This window comes from Oreochromis niloticus, linkage group LG3 (assembly GCF_001858045.2).
Source record: "Oreochromis niloticus isolate F11D_XX linkage group LG3, O_niloticus_UMD_NMBU, whole genome shotgun sequence".
Lineage (NCBI taxonomy): Eukaryota > Metazoa > Chordata > Actinopteri > Cichliformes > Cichlidae > Oreochromis > Oreochromis niloticus.
In genome coordinates this window covers 67,128,834-67,144,650 of record NC_031967.2, presented here as the reverse complement: position 1 = coordinate 67,144,650, position 15,817 = coordinate 67,128,834, and the positions used below count along the sequence as shown (strand labels likewise).

Here is a 15,817-nt window from a genome sequence, read left to right as displayed (position 1 = left end):
GCTCCATGGTGAAATACATCAGTCAGCATTTACAGCGGATGGCAGCTTTATGGTCGTCCTGTGTCAAAGAAAACTTCCATGTATACAACTGTTTCACAGCAGAAGAGTTCAGATAAGAAAACAGCCATAGTTGTTATCGCTTAATCTCTTTACTGTGCCACTTTACCAAAAAGAATGCAGAAAAGCAATGCAGTTGTTGTGCGTGTAGTAATTTTGATGTGTTTCGTTCTACAGAGACGAATTCAGTTGTAGTGTACTCAGGAGGGAGAACTGAAGACGTCAGTTATGGACAGACAACCATCAGAACAAAGAGTCCCAGGTACAGCTGCTCTTTATCTTTAACTTAGGACAGAAACAAGCTAGCTGCTCATCCTGTTGCTAACTGCTAACCATGCTAAGCTAACCACATCCTGGCTCAAGCTCAGACCTCGTCTCAGTTCACACTTCAGTCTGAACTGGGACTGTGTGTGATGCAGAGAGGTGGAGATTGGAGGTCTTGATTAAACTGCAAAGCTTGTAATCACGTTTCCTGTTGTTTGAACTGTGTGTGTTTGTGTTCAGACTTTAAACCAGAGACATCATCTACTCTTCACTGAAGTAGTCCACCAGTCCAACCACTAACATCCAGTTGCTGGTCTCTAACTGGTTCATCCCAGCACCTCAGACTAGAGGACATCCACATGTTACAGAGATTTTTATAAGTATTTTCATCTTGGTTGAAAAAGCTAAAAATCACCAAATGAAACTTTTTGGTGTTTGCTGGATTTCTGCAACATCAACAAATCTTCACTCTCACTTGCATTTCTCACGTGGGTCTCTGGGTTTCTGAAATACGTCCTGTGGAAAGTTTGATTTGTTGCTGTTTTGTTGTGGCTAACCGACACCCACCTGTCTGCAGAATACAGCGAAAACCAAAGAGCAGCTGCAAACGGAAAATAGCAGGATCATCATGCAGTGGTTAGAACAGCTTCAGTACAGTAAAGGTGTCTGTTTGATGTTGAGGACTTTTTTTCTCACCTTGAAACCAACCAACAGCATCTGACACACAAATTCTTTTTACAGAGCTGAATGGTTTTGGTTTCTGCTAAACTTGAAACTCATGAATTTGTGGCTCTGACGACATCCTGACTTTTGTCACACGTGTATTTTAAACTAATTTTAATATTGAACAAAGATAACCCAAACCTGGAGTGTTTGTTAACCTTCTGACAAATGTAAAAAAGAAAAAAAGAAAAAGAAAGACAGAAATGAAATACCAATGTGTGTTTTTGTTTGTTCCATTTTTATTATTTTTGCAATTTATGAACAATGTTTTTTTTTTAATCCTGAAGGAAAATGTCCCATCATCTGTTTGTACCAAGCTGAAACACGCTTGGATCTGAAACAAACCAGCAGGTAAATCTCTTCCCAGCCCCAGACTTCTGACTGCTGGTTTGGGACTCTGTCTCCCGTCTTTCAGCCCTGTTAACTCACCACTGGACTCCTGCCCTCCAGAGGGGCTCTTCATTCCTGGCCTTTTCAGTGGACAGGTTCTGTCTCATACACTTCTGAAGTGTGAGATGGAAAATTTGACTTGTTTGGCTGTGGCTACCTAAGAGACCTTATTGTACGCAGAAAACAAAGAATAAACAAAGTGCACTGAGATGTTTGAGAACAGGAAGTGTGTGTTTGAGAATGAATAGTTTTTATTTCTGAATAACAGGACGTGCAATTTTGCTCTCATGGTGGAAGTGTTTGCATGATATTTATTGTTTCCTCATCTCATCTCTGTTCTTTCTTCAAAATTATCCATTGCAATGTTTGATTCTGTCCTCATGATGGCACTGTTGTTTCATTATTAAAACTGTAGGACTGCAGAGGTAGAACAGTGTTTTAGAAGTGCACTGCACAGCCCCAAGTATTCACTTATTCTATATCTTATTCTATACCTAACCCTAAAGACAAAGCAACAAGGTGATATATACCAGTTTATAAATTGTGTTGATAGGCCACATAAAACCAGAGTCATGATAAACAATATATACGCGGCGTTTTTTCCTCAATATTGACCTCACACGCCCAAACAGACACAGCCACAGCATCGGGCTTTTAACAATGATTTATTTACATAAATGGTACTTAGAACAACGATAGTGGGAGTGTACAGCTTCAGGATGAGCCAAGGCCAACACAACAAACAAAACATAACCTAAACTTCAGTCCTCCTCTGAGCTCTTCAAGAAAACAACAAAAGAAATGACAACACAGGAGAAAACAAAGCTTCCCAAAAATAATCAGCAGCTCACCCCTACTCACTCGGCGCTTCACACACATGCCTGAATAACTAACTGGCTATGGCTGCGGCTGCTCCATGTGGACCTGGGGCAAGTGCATAAAACGTTTTCCACACCACACAAACGCTGCGGCTCTTCCGTCGTCCTTTATTGTTTACATCACATCGGGAGCCAGTTACACCAGGCCAATCCTTCCGTCCACCAATCCAGCTGAGCCCCTGCACAGGTGAATTGGGCTGTATGGCAATATGAATAATATACAAACATCTTACTTGAAAAAAAATAAAATAAACACACTCAGTATGATGTTGGTGGTTTGAAATATTAAAGTCTCACTGATAAGGGGTGGATGCACACTGATCTACACAGACCTATAAAAAATCATTATCATTCATTATCATTAGCTCTGCCTGCGGATGTTCCTGCACTTACCAATAAATAACCACAAACCCCTCCAAATGCTAAATACTCTTCAAGGAACCTGTTTTTATAGGAATGGGCAAGGTCGGGACTGCTTGGCTTCAGCTGGTACAACATCTATGATGTAACACAAGGCAGTAGCCCTTACCACAAGGACTGGTTTGTTAACCATACCACCGGAAGGGCTGACGCTTTGCAGTTATTGAAAGCTAAGAGCTAAACTCTCCCCTGTGTGGAAAGGAATCAGTGCTGTAGTTTACCTGTTATGTCATCTGTTATGACCCAGGTCACGCAGCTGTGTGTTGCTTGTGCTTCTCACACGTCAAGACTGGCAGCCCTGTCTACACCACAGACTTCAGCCACTGCACAGAGACCTGCCATCTTCAGACGTTTTCTGATGACTCTGTGGTGGTTGGATGTATCAGCAGGGATGATGAGACAGAGTACCGGGCTGTGGTCGACTCCTTTGTCACGTGGTGTGAACAGAATCATCTGCAGCTCAACGTGGGAAAGACAAAGGAATTGATAGTGGACTTCAGGAAGACCAGGAAACACTTGACCCCTGTTTCAATCCAGGGGGTCAGTGTTGACATTGTGGAGGACTATAAATACCTTGAAGTACACATTGACAATAAACTGGACTGGGCTAAAAACACCACAGCACTTTACAGAAAGGGCCAGAGTCGTCTCTATTTTTTGAGGCGACTGAGGTCCTTCAACATCTGCCAGAAAATGCTCAGGATTTTCTACGAGTCTGTTGTGGCCAGTGCGATCCTCTATGCTGTTGCATGCTGGGGGAGCAGGCTGAGGGTCGCTGATGCCAACAGACTCGATAAACTGATCCGTAAGGCCAGTAATGTTGTGGGGATGGAGCTGGACTCCCTCAAGGTGGTGTCAGAGAGGCGGATGATGGATAACACCTCCCACCCACTGCATCACATGCTGGTCAGTCACAGGAGCACGTTCAGTGAGAGACTGAGAGTACCGAAAAGCACCACTGAACGACACAGACAGGAAAGAGATAAGCCTGATATATTAGCAGAAAAACACAGTACACTGCATTCTGCATTCAACGATTGTAAGAGTTTAACATGGGGGAAATGATGAGGAAATTAAAGTTATGCAACACTTTTTTGTGGCAAGCTGAGGAAATGTATCTCTCTCTCCGTCTCTGTCTGTCCCTCACTCCATGTTATGTCCTACTGTTTGCTAAAATTCTGCTTCTTTTTCTTATATAGAAATATCTCAGGGATAAAATATGCAGTTAAACCAGTTTACACTGACAGAAAGGAGAGTTTCACGGGCCCGGCCCACTTCACATCAAAGTGGACAAAATGTGCCCCAAATTTAAAATGACTTTGACACCTCTGGGTTACACTGTTGCCAATGCAACAACTTTTTCTAGAAATCACCTGTGCATTCTTACTTTCTCAGAAGCCTTCCATCCTTGGTTTGCTGGCATGTCATTTAGTTTTTTGTTTTTTTTTGATGGAGTTTTGATTATCACTCAGCAGTAAGCAGATGATATCACCCCCAACCTTCTTTATTCACAAACTGAGACCTAAGGTGGAGGTGGCTGGGTGCCTTTAGTGGTGCCATACACTCACACTCCTTAGTGTGAGTGTGTGTTGAGGTGATATGCACGTGTGAGATGGTGATTTTGCATGCATTAAGCCTTTCCAGGTTCTGTTAATGCTGTTAAAAAATACCAATTAGCTTTGCACTAGCAACAAACGAAAGATGTATGAAATCTGAACTGTTTCCAATAAAATTCAAACTCAAACAGCTTCTATATGTAGCTCTGCTGTTGTTGCACTTGGGTTAGGAAGGCAGCCTGAGAAGGTCCAGCCATCTCCAGCAGGGGGCTGCACAAGCTAATTAACAAAAACAGTTAACCAAAGGAAGGATCCCAGCAGCTTTGGGCTGTAACACCCCTCAATTTAAATGTTCGACCCCCTGATCTTCAACATGAGGGCTGGAGGCCAAATCTGCACAACACAAATTCCAGGTCTTCTGACACAGACCTGCCCATGGCCATTCATGCTACATCAAACTAGTTAAGAAACAGACAAACATTTAAAGAAAAGACTACTATAGACATTTCTTTTTCACAATGGGTCCAGAGGAATAAAAAAAGAGAAAAAGAATAAGATATTTTCTGTGAATTAACAAAATTTTCTGTCTGGAGAGTTGTGCTGATACATTCTATTGATTAACTAAATGAGTATTTCTTTAACATACTGGCAAACTGAGATGAAGTTTTACATTGTGCTTTTTTTCATATAATAAGATTTCTTGGTTATTAATTTGTCTTTAAATGTCTTTAGACCGACTGAAAAGGGAGTTTCACTGGTCCGACCCACTTATGTTCATCGTTGGCCGCATGAACTTGGGTAGAAGATAAAGTTTTATAAAAAACCTGGACAGTCTACTTAGCGAGCATCCTCACTTAAAACACTAGTGGAATGCAACAGGCGATTCAAACAACAGCAGGAAAATATTTGCTCAATAATACAAAAGTTTATTGTTATATTGTTTTCACAGCCACATTGTGCTTCACATAAACACATAATGCACAGAAAGAGATTCACAAATAAGCAAAAAACACAAAAAACAAAAGACAAATAAAACCTGAACTCCAATGATCAATTAAAAAAACAATGAAGTCAACAGCATGGATAAAATACAGGGTTACTCCACAGGTAAGACTAAAAATTTACAAATGCAAAATGAAAAAAAAAAAAAGAGTTTTAAGACAGCTAGGCTGAGAAAGCGCTCTGGTTTGAATGTGCCTTTAACCTCCTGGGACCTCCTGGCATCCACATATGTGGACATCACATTTTGCATTATCTTGACCAAAATGCTCAATTTTACTCTACTGATATCCACTTACGAGGACATTGTACTGCAACTGTTCGATCAAAATTTTAAACGAATATCCTAATATGCGGCTCTCATTTTTCTTAGAAACAAAAATCAGGTAAAATAAAATATCTGTTAATTCTATGTTTTTACATTTATTGGGTCCTAATATGCCCAAATATGAAAAAGAAATAAAAAATGTATGCTATGAAAGAGTTCAGGTCTTTAAGTTGGCTAAAGGTGATGGAAATACAGGAAATACTGATTTAGCAGACAGGCTTCACACCTTCCTCATTTTGGCAGTGACTAGAGAGGAAAAACAGACAAGCAGGAGCTTCAGTTTTTCTCTGTAAATACTTTATTTTATTTCTGTGAGTGTTTCTTTTTAGCACGACTTACGATCTTTGACCCACTGAGCGTCTGGATCAGCACAAAGTTGTTTTCCATTTTTTGTGTTAAAACTGGAAATAAAAGACATAAAATTATAGAGATTGTATGTGTTTGTATGTAGGACAACGAGTGCTGACTTACATTATAGCCTTCACACAGGGTGGTCTTGCAGCCTGCTCACGGTATACTTCCCCCACCACGTCAGCGCTCATATTGGCTTTGGTGACGTCAACGCAGCACGCGTGTAGATGTCCAGGTCCACGACCATGAGTACCTGAAAGATAGAACGTTAAAAACTGACTTGTCTTACATCACTAACAGAAGATGACTTTTAATATGTGACCTGAAATTATGTTACAGTGAACAGGCATTTTTTGTGCAAATCAATCGACAAGTGCAACAAATCAATGTTCTCAACACTTGGGAGCCCTCAAGCTGTTTTTAGGCAGTTTTGGCATTATGTTAATTAACTTTGATTTTTATAGTCATTGGGATTCAAAGAAAAAATGAATGAAAACCAATCCAACTATGTTTCTATCTTCAAATGTCTCTGATTAAAAAAGCATATTACATGCTCCCATTTGTGCAGCACGTGGATGTTTCTTAAAGAAACTCCGGCTAGCCTGGCCATGCTCTACAGGATACCTATACAATATCTACACTGTTAGACTTTTCATCTCCACTTTACGGTAACATACTGGCGTCACTGTTGCCAGCGTCATACCGTGACGCTGTATTACGGTAGCTTACCGTTGTGCAGGATGATACCGTTTTTTGCTGTTGTGGTATAATACTCTTGGACAAATTATGGTAACGCACCGTAGCTTTTTTTACGGTATCTCACTGGCGTCACTGTCGCCAGTGAGATACCGTTATGTCATTATGTCGTAAATTACGTCAACAAAGTAACATTATACTGTGATTAAGAAATTGGTATACTACCGTTTATTCACGGTATGTCACTGTAAGCCCGCTACAAGGTAATAAACTGCAGTATATTTACCAGTAACTTACCGTTATCACGCATCATCAGTACCAAAAATATTCATCTCTGCTAGAGGATACCGTGTTCCTACAGGCGGTCATTTACTGTTTAACACGTCGTAATTTACCGTAATTTAAGGAAACAGTAACTTACTGTAAGAGATTGGAGGGTTAAAAAAAAAAAATGTATTGTATTTTAAAAAAAAAGGTACCATTTATTTATTTATATTTATATAAAAACATATATATATACCCACTAAAGATCGATTGATCAAGATAGATAGATACACACACACACACACAAAATAATTCATGTGCTTCTCACCACTTTTTATTTGTTCTGATTTTTCCCTGATGAAATACACATTTCCAAAATCAAAAACTGAAAAGAACTGAAAACATATTTTCACTGAGGAAGCACTTGTTTTTACTAAACCATGTAATCCATTATTTTCTCAGATGGTTGTACAAACAATAACGATATTATGTCATATCCATATCATGGCAGACAACATATGCTCAAGTGTTGGGTTTTCTTAGTTATATTTTGTAGGGTCTTAAACCTACAATGTGAAGTGCCTTGGCATTCATTTTGTTGGCACCATACAAATAAACTGAATTGTAATGAATATAATATCAAGCCCCAAACTTCTGCCTTTATATACACTTTATCCAAAATACTGGCTCACACCACCAAATCAATGCACAAAGCAGGGTCCACAAGGACATGGATGAGCGTGTGTGGTGTGAAGGAACTTGACTGACCTGCACTGAACCCTGACCTTGCTTTGTGGACTGAGTTCATTGATTTGTAGGGTGGGCCAATACATGTGACAACTAAAGTGTAAGTAGCTGAAATAATTTTTAACAAATGGGTAAAAGAAGGAAAAAAAAAATCAAAACTGTTGCACTCAAAAAACCTATTGGACAGAGACAGCGTCTTGCAAGATGGCAAGAGAGCTTGTCTTCATTGTTGTTCGTCTTGTGTAAATGTCCAGAAAGCATGGGCCATGGATCATCTGTGGAGACACAGATAACAACACATTGGTCACTTAAATTATACAAGAAATTCACTAAAAATGGCAAAAACAGTTACCTAATTTGAAGTTTTCCACTCAAATTCAGTAAGCCGCTGGAGGAAAGTTGTGACATGAGGGTTAATGTGAGCAACCTTTCGCTTCACAGTGGTCCCAGTCCTTCTGCTTGTCCCAACCTTGGAGGTACATTTTGTTCCCTCTTCAGGGTTTATCCTTACAAAAAACCTTAAAACATGCCATAATAAATAGTAACATACAGTAACATTGAGTTGTGATTTGAAATAATGAGTTACTTAGGGATAATTCATTCATCATCTATCACTATTAGCTGACTTCTCCTGTCCTCTGGATGAGCTCTGTCCCCTCTTGTGATTGCATACGACAATCGGAGTGGAAATCTTTCCCAAGGAATCTGTAAGTGTGAGACCCAAGAGCTGGAGTAATGGTTGTACATAGTGGTGGACGTGGAGGAGGAGGGGTGGACGTGGATGGCTTGATGTTTCAGCTGATGCAGCAGGGCAAAGCTCCAGAGTAATGGTGTCATTCAGGTTCTCTGGTCTGTTGCCATCTAAACACATAAATAAATAAATAAAGATCATTGGAAAAGTTACCTTAAAAAGCTACTATGTCAACAAATATGTCCTCACTAAAAGATGAACCCTTCAATTAGGATTGAGTAGTAACGGCAAGGCAGTTTTTGGGGACCTTGTCTGAAGATGAAAAGAAGCAATCCCAGGACTGCAAAAGAACTACAAACTCAAGGTCTTGCATTGAAAAGACCTTGAGTCAATATATTTTACAGTATGTCACAATTTCAAACCCTTAGTTGTACCACTACCAATGAAAGGTTAATGGTGTTAGATTTAGTGTCTACTTTTGTTTATGTTTCAGATATATATAGAGGATATATATAGTCCTCTATGAAAAAAGTTCTTGATTGATTTTGTCCACTTCTGCTTGTGGAATATTAAATGAAGAGTTTGTCAGACAGTATTGCAAGAACATCGTGCATTGCACAGCTGCGAAGATCCTGAAATTCCTCTATGATGCTCTGTATAGTGCTGGTTGGTAAGAGCATTTTAGCCTGCATTACACAAAGCCAACTGTCTTCTAATAGATTAACTGTGTCCTGTCCTTGTATTATGGCAAATTCCCCAATTTCTTGTTGCCTTGACTGCTGAACCGTCTACTTATGTTTTCGAGAAATACGGCTGGAAAATGATGTTCGGACACTGAAGTATTTAGAGCAATCTTCAAATGGACATAATACTTTTTTCCCGTCTTTGATGTGAAATCTGAGATGGGCACAGAGTTGTAAAGTTTTGTGCAGCATACCCACATCCAGGAACTTGACAGCTGAGGTCACCTGTGAACTCATAGAACTTCTCCTCAGTGGTCTCCCTTCTTGTTCTGTGATTCCAATGCATATGTGAATGAAAGGCAGAAAATGTTCTGAAAGTAGCAGGACAGTTCTCAGTTCCACAAGAAAGCCTATAGTTAGCTACATATTTGTGGCTTTTAACATGCAAACTGAACAATATAAATTTGTGTGCACGGAAGCCACAAAATTTACAAATACACATAGTTGCAAAAAGTTCAATGACCAATTACCTTTCCTAAATGACATATGCAATGCAAAAAAAACAAAAAAAAGAAAGAAAGAAAAATAAGAGTATTGTCAATAGGGACCAATTCCCAGTTTTTACATGATCAAAATTATTCACAAAAGGCTTCAATAAACAGAAAATGTCTGCTGACAAAAGACAAGAGAGCAGTGCACAAAAATGAAAAGATATTTGAGCTCGACGCTTTAATGGGTTTAGCCTGAATAAGTCAGCACTCCGCAGCGTACAGGTACAAGCACACCTGAAAACACTGACCAGCTAACAGTTTTAAGCATTTGGGCGCAACCTCGGTAGTTAACCGATTCACCTGTTGCAAACGTCCAAGTTTCTATCAAGTCTCATAAATCCATCGGCAACTATTACCTAACTAGTCTTTTGAGTCTCCACATTCATAGATATTGATATTTTGTCTTAGCATTTGAATGAAAATAACCTGGCACGGTAGCTTAAAAGTCAAAACAAACAGTAATAAGAACGCATTCTGACTTCTGTCGAATAAGTGAAAAAACACTTACCTTCAGACTGATTAGCTGGTGTCAATCCAACTTTAATGTTTCCCATGTCAGTCCGTTTTAGGGAAAAAGTGTTAAGTTTAGTTGTTTCATTTACTTTTGAGATACTCCCTCATACTCTCAGAAATAGAGGTACGAGAGAAGAACATTTTTGTACCTATAGGTACATTTTTTTAAAATGTTCCCTTAAAAGTACAATACTGGTCTTTAAAAGTCCAGAAATGCCCCTTTAAAGGTTCAATTTGAAATAAAGTACAAATCTGTACCATTTTGACCTGTACTGCAGTGACAGTGGCAGAATGTGGTAATGGGTCAGCATGGGAAAATCTGGATGGGCCCGGTTAATTGTAAAATTCATATGAGATGTGAGTGTGCTCATAAAAGCTACATGTTATAATCAAATCTGTTGGTCCTCTCCTCTGTACGTAAATTATCCTATGATGCAAAGAATATCTGTAACCTACCTTTGTGTAAGTTATGTTAAATTATATTAAAAACAAACACACACAACGACATGCAGGCACAACCAAATGATGTTAAAAAAAAAAACTGGTCCATTTCCATTTTATTAAGTTCCAGTTATAATTTTTAATGTTTTAAATCTTGGTTTTAGCCTTCAAAAACGTGAAATCATTTTACTGTTATGTTTGGCCATTTATTTTTTCGCTTTTACTACATCCTAGAATTGTTCATTAATTGTGAGGTTTTTATGGAATTTGCAACATCAAGTTAAACCGCGGTTCTTTGGAAGTTAAAATGTCAAGCAGATTTTTATGTTACGGTGACTACATTTTGTAAGTTACAAATATAGTTCGCCAAGACAGCATAACGATTTCTAAACAACTGCGCATTAATACCACAATGTTGTATTTTCACGTGTCAAGTTCGCAACGCGCATTAATCCCAAAGGCTGAAAAGCCAGCAGCGATGAGTGCTCCGCCTCCGCGCTGACTAGCGTTGACGTAGAAAATGACTCTCAGGGGGTTCTCGACGGAGGAGCTCCTTAAAAAGTTGATGGAAGAAGGCATTGATGTGTCAGACGACGAGGCGCAAAGGTTTAGAGGTAAGTCGGGTGTGATTTTGTGTTTTTATAAAAATTACAACGTGTAATTTTACAGTCGAGTTAGCAAAAGTCCGAAGAGCTAGATTTAACATGGGTGAAAGCTAGCAGTTAGCTAAGTTTTTAACAAAGAAAGGTACAAATGTGGACTATTTAGACTGTTGGTGGAATGTTCAACGTCTGTCTGCCCGCCGTATTCGAGTGTTTTATCAATAAATAGTGACTAACCGTGTACAACAATGTAAAAAAAAATCAATAATTTCTCATAACATGCTAGTATGTAAATATAGCTATTAACAAAATCGTTTTCTAAGCAAACTTTATGGCATCTAACTTGTTTCCCGCTCAAAGGGATTTTAAACAATGGAAGGTACACATTTGTACCATTCCACCTACTTAGTGGGATTTTCGAATATGAGAGCTGTAAGCTCTGCGCAGGGACACTGTATGCAAACACCGGTGATGCCAGCTAGCTGCTCGATCAGGGATCGATTTATAATTTCAAATAAACCAAAATCAAGGAGGCAAAATTGTGGGCAGCAAAAGAAGACAAGATAGCCTAGGATTCTATTCTATCCACAACTCGGATTATTGTTTTGGTTGCAATGAATAATGCCTACAGCCAACAGGCAATCGGCGCAAGGATTTCCCCCCAAAAGAAAAAAATGTGTACTACAACATTTTATTGATGTTTTAAAATTCACTTCAGCAATGTATCCGGCTTGTTATTTTTTTCAAAGCATTTGGTGTACAAATTACCTCATTTCGAGTAACATTAATTTATCAGATTTTACTTATGATAATACTGATATCTGCTTTGACAAAGGATTCGAGCTTTGTGGGGGAAGATGCAGCCTCAGTTGATGCTCATATCAAGGTGCTAAATGATCAGCACAAGAAGCTACATCCTGACACAGCACTGGTGAAAGACCGCATCACAAAAACCTTTGCATGGAGACATCGAGAGGTAGCTCAAGGAATGTGTACTGTGGACCTATTAAAGAGAGATCCATTCCTGGGGACATCTGCAGGGGTAAGAATTGTTAAGATAATTGGGGAAACAGCTAATGATTTTTTTTGTCTCTAAATCTGATTATTATTTTCTGTACTAACTGATTAATCAATCTGTTTATTGTCTTTAGAATTTTTGTTCAAGGGTTAAAGCACTTTACATTTATCTCCAGTCTGTGTCTTTAAACATGCCAAAAGTTTAAATCCTCAATGTAAAATGTCATTCTTTTGTCTATTCTGCTCTTTTCATTTCCAGTTGTGTGATGAGGTTGATTTAATGCATCCCTGCCAAGACAACATCTGTCGCCGCTTTAGCGAAAACTTCACTGCTGTTCTTCAAAATGTTCTTCAAATGACCAAGGATTTGCCACTGAAGAAGGTCTACATGGAAGCAAGAGAGAATGCACTGGCTGAAGACATTACAGGTGCTAATTTGACCTCATACAAATAGTAAATTTTGTGACAATTCATTTGCTCTCTCTTCCAAAGATAATTGATGTACCATAGTGCCATGTCAAGAGCATGTTAATGGGAATTTGCATGCTATCAAAATCTAATGAAGTGCATTTGCATCTGTATGACCTAGGAATTGACTTCAAGGGGGCACTTCTCTTGCCATCCATCTTCAAGGAGAAGATAGAAGATTTCATCATCGTTGGAGAGGTAAATGCATGATGCAATGCATAGCCTTTGGCCACAAGTTTCATTCTCGGTGTTTTGTTGTTGGCATGGAGCTGAATTCAGCTGCGGTTCAGCATCACAGCTAAGCTAATGTAGGGGAAACACTGCTGTTAATCCACAGTGCTGCTGTGCTCTTGGGTTTTGTCTGGTGTTTATATAGATAGATAGACCTTTACTGTCCCCTTAGGGAAATTCTTCTTCACAGGCACTGTCACTGTCAGGGGTGATTGCTTTTGCCCTTGAATATTATGTCAAACTTTAGCAGCTTATCAAACACTACCACAACAGTCATTAGTCAAGAAGCTTTTTGTTTGGAGTAGGGGCCGTGTTTACAGGTTATCAGAATAGACAGTTTTGTTTTGCAGCAAAAAAAGAAGGTAATTTGAGGAATCTGTTGAAAATCCACTTGGCACATATTGCTTAAACATACTGTATACTAATGTTTTTCTTCCTCTTCTGCAGAATACTCCCACGAGTCCATACCCAACCATTCGAATGAAAGATAAGAGTTGGACAACTGCCCTCTCAAGACAGTGTTGCTGTGTTGTGACAGTTGAAGGAGTGGATGTTTGCTTGTGCCGCTCGCTGGATGAGGCCTACATCTCAGCATTCTCCACCTTCTTCGTGTTCAACATGACCTACCCTGCATACTTCAAGAAAACACTTGTCTTTCTTCAGAACTGCATTGTCAACATAGGAGACAAGGGAGACAAACCCCTGCCAGTAAGTGTCACCAGGGTACTTGACCAACTCTATTAAATATGCCCCCAGTCCACAAATGTTCAAAATGTTCAAAAAGGGCATTTACTCTGCTTACCAAGTGGCAGTTGACAATGACTGGATCCTGTTCAATCCAGGAAATGAATTAGACTTTCAAGCTCTAGACACCAATTTAGTTGATGATAGGCTGTTTGTTGCCTTGAGGTATTCCGTGTGACGTGATTGCAAGCACATTTTCCACTTTGTCTATATATATGACATATATATATATTCTGGCTTGTTGAAGTAGAGCAAAACATTTGTGTGGACAGTTTTGTTTTTTTTTTTAAATACATGCCATCTCTGTGATCCGTCAAAACATTGTGTTCAGGTGTTTAATGTCTTTGTGATTGTTTACTTTTTTAAATGAATGTATTTTTCTTGACATGTCCTATGGCAATATACAAATGTAATCAAGGATGCATTCCTGTGGTTGTTTAAATGCTTTGATGTGATTCTATTATCGAAAATAAATGGTTAAATAACCAAATATTTTGGACTATTGGGGGTACATTTTTGTCTCTTTAGGTACAAAATAGGTTGTCGCTGGGGGGGTACCCTCATAGGTACCCTATTGTACCCTTTTCAAGGGAACATTTCTGTACTATAGTTTGAAGGTACATTTATGTCTTAGGAAAGTACATGATTGTACTTCAGATGGTACAAAAATGTACCAAGCCTAAAGGGTACAGAAATGTCCTTCAAAAAGGAACACCCCCAGCGACAAGCATTTGTACCCTTTTTGGTACACTTTGGTACCCCTATTTCTGAGAGTGATGGACGAGAAATTTGGAGTCTAGCAGAGTTGTCACGAATAGCATACGATCTTCAGATATAATCCAATCAACCGTGCATTTAACCCAATTGAACTCCATCCAGTTACCTCTGACTACTTCTAAGTTGCACATGTTAACGGTCCGTAAATTGTCTCTGTTGTTCTTCCACCATCTCATCATCACTCTGTGCTGCAGCGAACTGGATCTGTGGCACAGAATAGTTGATGGCCATGTTGTTCTCCTGCTTTGCAGCTTTGTTTGAGTTTGAATTGCGTCTTAAACGTGCAAAACTAAGAAAAGCAGATCAATATTTTCTTCTTCTTGTTATTTAATGGTGGTTGGCAACCAGCGAAAGGAGCATTAGCCGCCGCCTCGATCAATATCTTCTATCCGCCATTGTTGTTTTGAAAGTGTGCGCCATACGTCACGTTGTACGTCAGGTAAAGGTGTGGTCTCGACTAATGCTCTCCCATTGAGATGTGTAACCAGTGCTACACACACCTGTCGCATAACACGCTTTAAAAACGTAACATTCGCTTTAAAAACACAACCCGACGCGCTAAACATGAACAAACAAAAACACCCGTGTTACATTATCATGTATATCCAGGACGTCTCTTCTGAACCAAGACGAAGTGGTGCTACAAGGAGAGTGCATTTTATAGCAGTCTGGCCTGCCACAAAATGCACTGCTAAAAATACAGTTTCTGCTTGTCCCAGAATTTATTAAATTTGAGAGTGAAGTTGTAGGACTGATGCTGGTTAGTGGTTTCATGGATGTGACACCTGAACTTGTTTAAAATGACCACCAGAGCATATTCCGAGACTTCTGGTTAGTTCACTGTAGTTCGGCAGAGGTGTCTTAAAAGTACCACCTTATACAGAAACAATGAAGTTCCAGTATAAAAAAGAATAAGAAGAGAAAAAAGCTACACCCTAAATGAAGTAACTTTTAAACATTAGTCTAAATGTAACATATAGAAAGGAAATCAGTCTAAGTATACGTTACCTACATTGGCCCCCGTTTTAGTATATAGAAGTATACTTGAAATGAACTTTTGGATGTACTTTTTGTTCACTATAACTGTACTAACATAATGTCCTTTCCAGTCTATAAGAGTATACTTAAAATATACTCTACTCTAACACAATACTAAACTTACAAGTATACTATTGATTTACTTTTTAGTTTATATTTGAGTTACTTCTGGTTGAAACATAGTAATTAAAATCCAGTTGAAACATATTTTTCACATGTAACAAATCACTCCATTTCCCAGACAGTCAGATAATAGTTCCAACTATCAGAAGGCTTCCTTTGCAGAGAACTACACTCATAGTTCACGTACCAGAATTATATTGCAAACAGGTGAGAAAATGATTTGAGAGTTGAGGTTTATTAACTATTAACCGTTTTCACTCACGGT

The 15,817-nt window shown here is 39.0% G+C and overlaps 3 protein-coding genes and 1 long non-coding RNA gene across 4 annotated transcripts in view; 3 read left to right on the top strand and 1 right to left on the bottom strand.

Moving 5' to 3' along the window:
- Positions 1 to 15,817, top strand: part of LOC109199417 (programmed cell death 1 ligand 1) — a 198,748-nt gene that overhangs the window by 10,215 nt on the left and 172,716 nt on the right. The gene's annotated exons all lie outside the window — the stretch shown is intronic.
- The window catches only part of LOC100689895 (uncharacterized), a 125,577-nt gene that overhangs the window by 46,975 nt on the left and 62,785 nt on the right, over positions 1 to 15,817 (top strand). The gene's annotated exons all lie outside the window — the stretch shown is intronic.
- On the bottom strand, positions 7,906 to 8,332 carry LOC112846079 (uncharacterized). Its single transcript, XR_003218897.1, has 2 exons — positions 8,026 to 8,332; positions 7,906 to 7,948 (listed from the first exon to the last, which is right to left on the bottom strand). It is a non-coding gene; the product is annotated as an uncharacterized LOC112846079 (long non-coding RNA).
- On the top strand, positions 10,801 to 14,106 carry LOC100697657 (uncharacterized). The gene is made up of 5 exons (XM_005466007.4): positions 10,801 to 11,166; positions 11,990 to 12,196; positions 12,431 to 12,599; positions 12,761 to 12,837; positions 13,318 to 14,106. Exons 1-5 carry the CDS (start codon positions 11,134 to 11,136, stop codon positions 13,612 to 13,614), a joined length of 783 nt encoding a protein of 260 aa, XP_005466064.1. The 5' UTR covers positions 10,801 to 11,133; the 3' UTR covers positions 13,615 to 14,106.